We start from the raw sequence: 8981 nt of genomic DNA on the forward strand, positions 1-8981 counted from the left end.
GCCAGATTCGGATCAGCAGACTTGAAGACGGCCAGCCACTGTGTTGCCAACAGCCGGCTGAAAACCCTCCACTTTCTCTAAAACGCCTTCGAAAAATATTAGCGATAAGACGGTAAAGAGAGATAGCGTTGCCATATTCTGGACCATTGAAAGGAGGCTAAAGATGAGGTAGACGCATGCTAATCCTGAGCCAGAACGATCCTAAGCTAGAACGATCCTGAGCTAGAATGATCCTCAGCCAGAACGATCCTAAGCCAGAACAATCCTAAGCCAGAACGATCCTGAGCCAGAACGATCCTGAGCTAGAACAATCCTGAGCCAGAATGATCCTGAGCCTCAACAACGCGCGAACATCAACATAGACGAAGGAGCACCACTCCGTGGAGCAGCCCAAGCAGGTCATTTGGAAGTGTGCAAATTCCTGATTTCAATGGATGCCAACGTTATGCTTCGCAGCGGGCGTTCTGGCAGTGCACTACATCACGCAGCCCGTGGGGGCAGTCTGGATATCTGCAAGCTACTGCTCAAGAAAGGAGTGGACATCAACTCCTTAGGAGGTGAGTATGGAAGGGTGCCGTTGCATGATGCAGCAAGAAGTGGACACCCCGACATAATCGATCTGTTTCTGCGCCAGGACAACATAGAACCAAACAAGAAGACCGACAAAGAAGGCATTGGCCGCACGGCGGCAAGAGCGGCAGCTGTCATGGGGCAAATTCAAGTATTGCGTCTTATGCAGGCCTCTGGAAAAGTGGACATGAGCGGTGTTCTTCAATCAGCCTGCACAAAGATTTCTCGCTCCTTAGACACGATCAAATACCTACTGAATAACGGCCATGCCAGTCAGGCGGACGAGAGATGTGTGTGGACCGTTTTGGGAACAGTGCAGGCCAAAGTTACCCAGGACTTCTTTGCCAAAGTGGGATTAGCTATGGACATGCTATTGTCCACGGGAAACCCGACGTTCAGCGACGTCAATCGTCTTGCGACAGAGCTGGGGTATGAGATTGAGATGAAACTACTGGCACAGGGCAGCGCGTCATGGTATAGAGATATGAAAAGGCGCTTGAGGGAGAAGCGAACGCCGTACTTTCTTTCAATCATGGAGTACCCGAAATGGGGGATCAAAGGCTCCGCTTGGTCTAAGTTCCTTGAGTTGAGAAAAAAGGTGGGAATGGAAATGGAAATGGACACTGTACTTGAAGAGACCGTCAACAAGTTTGTTAGAAGAATTGAGGACAACAGGAGCACGACAATCATTGATGATGAGCCCGAAGTGAAGGGCAAGGAAGTGAAGGGCGAGGAAGTGAAGGACAAAGGAAGTGGAGGGCAGGGAAGTGGAGGGCAGGGAAGGGGAGGGCAGGGAAGGGGAGGGCAGGGAAGTGGAGGGCAAGGGTAAGCCAACCTGGCTTTCAATAGTGATGGATGGATAATGAGACAGATGAGGAGATGGGTGAGTAGAAGGATGAGGAAGATGAAAGGTCTTGAAGGGAAGGACACATATTTTTAGTAAGAATGTTAATTTCCATTTTTGGGGTTTTTTGTTGCCTTAAGCTTTGTGTTTCGGTCTTTCTTCTGGGAGTCAGAGAGAATATATGGATTGTGAGAGAATATTTATCGGTTACCTTTAAGCATTATATAAAAGAGCTTAGAGATACCTAACTTATCACACCACTCCTTTTATCTACGCGCACCATAAACAACTTGCCGCACCATCTTTTACGACCAATACTAAAGTGGGGCGTTTTAAATCGTCAATTTCTGAGCTTGCAATGTCACCACCATTGAAGGCATCGCCAACCTTGGCGTCGCCACCAACCTTCCAAATTACCATCGCTAACCTTGAAATCGCTAGCCTTAACAACACGGACCCTAGTGGATTGCCAGAGCCTTTACGCTACGCTTATAAAGGTAACCAATCAGCAATACCATGCGATTTGAGACGCAATGAAGTTGATGAAGAAAGTCACTGAAACTATTGCGCGGTTGGTTTACTTGTGAGTTGCAGACGAACTTTTGAGACGCTTTTCCAAGGAAACTTACATTGGAAAACGGTAGACTTTTTCCGCCAGCTGCTTCCAACTGCCTAAGGTGGTGAAGTAAGTACTGCGCCAAGTGAAGCTCATACGAAATATTTCACTCCATCAACGATCTTCGTCAATGCGACGATTTGCCGTCACGTACCTTGGTGCCCATTACAGTCAGGTACGGACAAGCCACGATATCTGTTAACAATCATTCACAAATCCCATTTCTTCGCCGCTGGTGCTGCCATGTGTAAACTGAAGAGTGGTCAAATCATCTTGCACATATCGTTCGTACTGCCTCAAACAAGCCGTCTACGCCACGATTATATCGGCTGCAGGCCACCGCTTTATAATCATATAGCGTCCGTTTCGGCCCCAAAAGGCAAGGATATAGGCGCATTGCCAGGTTTTATAACCAGGAATACGAGCTTCAAAAGCCATTTGGTCTGTTCAATGGGTTTCCGACTCGAACGTAAATCGTTCTCGTGAAAACGATGTCAATGTGATGCCCTGTGATGAGTGACGGAGAGGTACTCGAGGGAAAAGTACCCCTCAAAAGACACTCAAACGCGGATTCCTGCCCAACAAGAGCAAACCCAATCCCTCCCTGCCTTCATTAACAACACATGCCTTGAAGTCATTAAAAGATTGCTTTGACGTTGGAGACAAGTAGAATGATGAAAATAGACGCGACAAACTCGACAGGATACTTCTCCAGGGGTGCCTCTGTCGAAGACTTGGGGTTCTGTTTACAGTGGGCATGGTGGACACGATGGGGCAAGGGCCCAAGCGCGCAGCCACAGCGACCGAAAAACTACCCCCGTTTGCATGCGCGATTGAGCGCATCAACTCTCGTTTTTTTTTTCACAGAGAAGAATGCATTGGAAGGGAGAATTAATGATTGATGGGATATTAATGTTACAAAAAGCACTGGATTGTAGGTTCGTGGGCGAAGAATGCGGTTGGGTGGTCTTGGAGGTGCCCTTCCGTAGTGCCCCGCTCGGCCTCTGCCCTTTGCGACGAAGTCTGGGTTTTAGGACGATGACCGCAAAAGTGCGCTAATCAGCCGCTGAAAGCAAGCCAGTCAGCCTTAACAGCGCTCCATCACAGCCGGTGTTAGCCAGACCGGAACAGAGAGCCAACGGACAAAAAGATGCGATCATCTCTTTTTCCAGGGCATCATAACGTTCGGTCCGCGCGCTTCAACCGATCTCTTTCCCGCCTACATTACCCCTTCGGATGTCGAGCCACTTGCAAACAACACCTTGCCATGCCGGCGAATACAACAATCACTCCCAAAATGGTTCCGTATGTTGCCCACATGCACACCAACGACGCGTTTCCGTTTCCCCAGTCCGAAACCCCGATTTACTGTCAAACTCCGAGCACCAACTTTTACGCTCCCATCTCCCTTCAAACTGAAGCACCTCGTCTCTTCCCTCGTATACAAAAAATCTGCTTACCTAACAAATAAACAAACCGGACCGTCAAACGATCGATCTCCCCCAAACCGTTACATGCCACGCCACGTCTTGCTTTCCCGAGTCTTGGCACCCGACCCGATGTGACCAAAGTCAGGAACGAGGTTCCGAGAAGAGGGGGTGGAGAGGCCGTAGATCTCAAAGCGATGCATGATGATCAGATATTTTCGTGTATTCGGCAAGCGGATGTGCAAGTCCTGGGAACTGTTGAATTGGGAAGCGGTGATAAACACGTGCGGATTCGGGAGGTCGGGAGGTAGTTGAGTGCATGATGAAGGACAGGAAGGACATGAAGGACAGGAAGGATAGGAAAGGCTTGGAGCGCTTGGGGGGGCTTAGAAGGGAAGGTATATGACTGACGATATTGGGACGAGGTTCCCATTGCTTATACCCAGAGGTGCCTCTATGCATGCGTGATGACGATCTCCGCAGTCGGTTGTCTTCTTCTTCCTTCTCCCGAAGTCGACGACTGCCAGATCAGAGAAAGGTGACCTCTCGTCCGCTTCTTTCCACCACCTCCTCCTCCTCTTCTCGATTCTTGTGCTCCTTGCAGGATCAACCCTTTTCATCCCTCCCGTCCTCGTCCTCAGGCCGCAAACGTTGCCGACCACAATCGCATCCCGCAAGATGAAGTTATCCAACGCCCTCACCAGCGGTGCCCTAGTTGTACAAGCTGCCACCGCCGCCGCCGCCGCCGCCGCAACCACCTCCGGCGACCTAACAATCCTCTCCATGAACGTAGCCGGCCTCCCAGCAATACTCAACCCGAATGATGTTGCAGGAGGCAAGAAGGCTGCCGCAAAGACGATCGGAAGCAAGTTTGCGGAGTATGGGTATGATGTTATTCATGTGCAGGAGGTGAGTTTTTTTGTCTTTTTTTTGTGAAAAAAAAAGTCTGTCATGTTTTGGGAAGAGGATAGGGGCAAAGGGGAGTGGTGGGTTGGATGAGTTCGGATGACGGGAAGTTGGGACCGAAGTGGAAGCGGCGGGAAGTAAGCGGAGCGGGAGCGGGAAGTGCCCATGAGAAGCGGGAACCAAGTGGGAAGCGGGAAGCGGGAGTGGAAAGGCACGTCGGCGGCGGGTACATCGGACGGGAGGCGCGTTTGAGGTGTGGGAATGCACGTCTTGTGTCATCCCGTCTCACGCACCACACCCGCCGGGCACATAATGCACGCCGGCGACGTTCCTCTCGTATCCGCGTCCGCGTCCGCAGTCCAAGAAAATCCCACTTGAGACCAACCACTATAACCCAAACACAAACGCAGCCCATCCCATCCTCCTTCACTGAAACTCCCTTCCGTCTCCTATCCATTTCCTACCCGTCCACCGTCTTCGCTCTCTTCTTCTTACCACGAATCTTACTAACGTTCACCAGGACTTCAACTACCACGCTCACCTTTACTCAACAGACACCCACCCCTTCCGCACCCCAACCTCAGGCGGCGTCCCCTTCGGCTCGGGCCTCAACACTTTATCCACCCTCCCCTGGCTCTCCGGCTCTTTCCTCCGTCAAAAATGGGATAAATCCTCGTGCGCTTCCGAATTCGATTGTTTGACTCCGAAGGGGTTCACGTTCATGCGCATCGCTTTGTCCCCTTCTTCCTCCTCTTCCCCTTCCTCTGATGCCTCCGATGCCCCCGATGGGAAAGAAAGTGAGGTGTATGTCGATTTCTACAACCTGCACACAGACGCCGGCACCCAACCCTTGGACCTAAAAGCGCGCAACGACAACCTCCGCCAGATCACGGAGTGGATCAACCACAAAAGTAAAGGAAACGCCGTGTTAGTGTACGGTGATGTCAACTCCCGCTACTCACGGGCGGGAGACACGGGTATTCGGTCCTTACTAGCATCCGAAAATCCTACCGGTCCTGCGGGCTTGACAGATGTCTGGATCGAAATCCATCGTAACAGCATCCTCCCGTCCGACGCTACGGTATGCGGCAACCCAGCTGAAACAGCGACTTGCGAAATCGTCGACAAGGTTCTTTATCGGTCTTCGCCGTTGGTCAAACTGCAGCCGACAGCGTTTGAGTATGCTGCTCCAAAATTCTTGAGTGCAGAGGGAGGGGTACTGTCAGATCATAACCCCGTCTTAGTAAACCTTACTTGGTCTGCTGGTCAAAAATTGAGACAGTCGGGGTTCTGGGGAGGCGCGAGTTATGGGACTTGGTTCAACGACGCTACTATCCTCGATGAGACGCCCGAGCCTGTCAAGGCCAAAAAGATTACCTTCCGCGGTGGTAGTCGGCTGGATGCCGTTTCTCTCACCATCTCTCACTCTGATGGAAAGGGAACTACGGAGCTCGTTCATGGCGGACGCGGCGGGACTGAATCTTCTCTTGTCTTGGGAGAGGGAGAGCACTGGGTCAAGTCCGAGCTGTGCCAGGGGAAGAAGGGTGATAAGACACGCAACTTTTACATTCAAGCTACTACTAGCAAGGGCAGAACGCTGGAGGCTGGCACGAGGACGAGCGACTGCAAGGTGTTTGTGTCCGAGGAGGGGTGGCAGGTTGTGGGCTTTTTGGGAGAGAGTGGGGATGAGGTTGATTTGCTTGGTTTTATCTATGGGAAGATTTAGTGTGAATGAAGGTGTCTTTGGGAAGTGATTGGAATGGTGAAGGAGCTTTGGGGTTTAATTGGTGATGTGGTGTATGTGAGGATCAAGCAGATCAGGCCACTACATAGGCGGGATATGATGTTGAATTGGGAATTTGCGATTGCGCCATTCTGTATCTATCTGGAAGGAAAAATTTGATGACTATCGATGTGGATAAGTCCAACACTAACAAGAGAAAGGTGAAATAGGGGACCTGTCTTACACAGTACACGTACTTGGCGCGGGGGCGGACGGCCGGACTCGGAGACGGGAGCAGCGCCGGGAGGGACGGTGCGCCGTGGAGTGTGGACATCGTGGAGCTATCATCGTTTTGCCCCGTAAGACCCCGAAACTAGTGATCCTTTGTGTGATCCGTGTGGACCAAATACAAGCAGACCATTGGCCAATTGCCTCAAATTCTGTGATCATTAGCGTGCTCTATTGTGATCAAATCCCCAACCGTTGATGTTCATACATGTAATCTTCAGCCATTGTAAAATCCCGCTCGCTCGCTAGTCTAGGCCTGCTTGGATGTCTCACTTCGATGTCGTCCGATGCCCAATTGCACCTCGGCAGAGATTTTCTGCGGAAATAACGGTTGGATGTAGAAGGGTTTCATAATTAGAAAAATACCACGTTTTATCCGAGCTCGCCGATTAACTTGTAAGCGACTGCCAATGGCAAGAGTATGGGTGCTTGAACTTGGCGATAGCTTCAACTCACATGACTGGAAGGTCGCGCAGGTCATCACCACTAGCCTACCTATAAGCTCCACTAGGAACACGAGGTAGGATTCTCATTTTTCGCCGCGTGGTGAAGGATTTTACTGTACACCATGTAACAACCAACAGAAACACGCGAAGAAAAAAATGATTCTTTATCTTCATCTCCATTCAGCAGATCCAGCAGGAATGATCCGTATGTCACCGTTAGTGTCCGTTCGGGGCGCTTGCGCTTCAGAGCGGACTGCGGAATAGAGGCCGAAAAGGTCCATTGAGCCAGTGAAGTTCTCATTCTCAAGGTCCGAGGATCTTCGATCGAGTGATCGACTGGTGTCCTCCACTGCACTTGTTGCTGACATTGTCAGAACTGTAACTGTGATAGCAAAACTTTTCCCGTCACTTTTTGTCAGTCTTCCCTCCCTTTATCCTTGTTATGCCCCGTTATTTGCATGCCAAGCCACCATGGATTCTCCAGATTTCTTTCATTGCTCTCCCCACAAGGGAACCACAAGCCCATCCAGCAAATGTATAAGTTCGTTGCTCTCAATGGTCCAGTTCCCCTGGCTCTAACCAAAATGCCTGGTCGACCGAGGGACCATTTCCGCGAACAATCACAGCCGGCGTGGGCGGTAACTGGGTGTGTGGGTTTGGTCCATTCAGATGTGGCTGGGGTCGCTGAGCAATTAGAAGTCGCGATGACTATGCTACCCAGGGTAGTGATCGTCGCATCCACTGGGAGCAGCAGTGGACGATAAGATTGCATTGAATCTCGGGCAGGCTTATTAGCTCAATGCGCTATGATAGACGACCATGGTTGGCTCGGCCTGGATTAGATCGGTAGTTGAACGCTCGTCATTGATTGATTGACACACGAGGTTGTGAGTAAGTGTAAGTGGAATTTTTGTATCTTAAGACATGTGATAAAACCTGTTTCCAGAAGGTGAAGACGGGAACGGTGGTTTTGTACAACTTTGTTGATATGTTGGAGCGTAGCACTTGCAACACAACACCATGAGCCGTAGAAATATCAGCAATGCAGACACACGGTTTTGCAGCATCAATTGTGCCGTTCCCAGGCTTTGCAACAGCTCCGCGAGCTGCCGCGTTCTGCAAGGTACGATAAACACCAATATATGCACATGCAAAAACGGGAAGGATCATCAGCTCTGTGGGGGGATGGGGGAGCTGAGAGCCCTAGACACTCGCCTGGCTCGGTTAGCTGATGCTTGGCCGCTCGCCTCGGGTGTAATTCATCGCTAGAAGGCGCACTTTCGGCATCTCTTGAAAAGGGATCAGCCCGAGTGATTTGCCCTTGTCGTTCGGCCTTGTTATTGTTCGCTTGAAGGTTTTTGAAACGGGCGCGAAGAAACCGTTCCCCTGTTGAGATAAGTCTTTCCTGTAAATACCGACATGGTGAAAGCTGAATGCAACGAAAAATGTAGTCAGTCTGGGCATTTCCTGCGCCAAGTAGCTGCTGATATTATTAGTCCTAGAGAGTCTTGTCAGTTTCCGGGTACCGAAGCAATGCGACGTCGGCAGGAAAAATGCAACTCCACGGACACTCCACGAGATTGCTATCGCTATATCAGAGTCGTGATAAGCCTCGGTATCGCCGTTCCCAGTATGAACTGACGGAACGGTTCTGCTGTTCGCTGAAAGATCGCCGAAGGTGCAGAGGCTCTTTCTGTGATGATCCGACTGCCAGATGTAAAGGCATTTCAGCTCCATTGGGAGGCACATCAAAGGGCCGATATCGCTCAAGAAGGAACGAGACGATGTACTCAGCGCAGTTACCCGTCTCCGCATTGTGATTGCATTGTGATGGAGTGATGGTGGTAAAAGCCCGACGCCAGGATGCAACCCACCTGTGTACTGACGCGTAGTAAGCTATTTGATGATTGCGTGTGATTTGAATGGTGTCAGTGTACGCTCAATGTTGTAGTTGCTCACTTTAAAGCCTCACGCTTGGTGAGTTTGATAGCGAAGTCACAAGCTATTTGAGTGATAAGGTAGTGCCTGTTGGGCTTATTATCGTCGTTGGCGGGCTAAAATGAAGGACCCAAGTCCATAACACCGGGCCTTTAAGGCTGCTTAAGTTGCTCTCGGCGGTTGTAAAACTCCACAAAAAGGCCCATATCCGAGTTTCTTTGCC

General features: G+C 50.5%; 2 protein-coding genes across 2 annotated transcripts; both read left to right on the plus strand.

Moving 5' to 3' along the window:
* Positions 1–430: 430 nt before the first annotated feature.
* On the plus strand, positions 431–1399 carry SMAC4_08156 (uncharacterized protein; the record flags this gene model as incomplete). Its single annotated transcript, XM_003351092.1, has 1 exon — positions 431–1399. The coding sequence occupies one exon, from the start codon at positions 431–433 to the stop codon at positions 1397–1399; it is 969 nt and encodes a 322-aa protein (XP_003351140.1).
* Positions 1400–4064: 2665 nt separating this feature from the next.
* Positions 4065–6243, plus strand: SMAC4_08157 (uncharacterized protein). The gene is made up of 2 exons (XM_003351093.2): positions 4065–4366; positions 4884–6243. The coding sequence occupies exons 1-2, from the start codon at positions 4136–4138 to the stop codon at positions 6087–6089; spliced, it is 1437 nt and encodes a 478-aa protein (XP_003351141.1). The 5' UTR covers positions 4065–4135; the 3' UTR covers positions 6090–6243.
* Positions 6244–8981: the final 2738 nt, after the last annotated feature.

The sequence above is a fragment of the Sordaria macrospora genome, chromosome 5 (genome assembly GCF_033870435.1).
Source record: "Sordaria macrospora chromosome 5, complete sequence".
Lineage (NCBI taxonomy): Eukaryota > Fungi > Ascomycota > Sordariomycetes > Sordariales > Sordariaceae > Sordaria > Sordaria macrospora.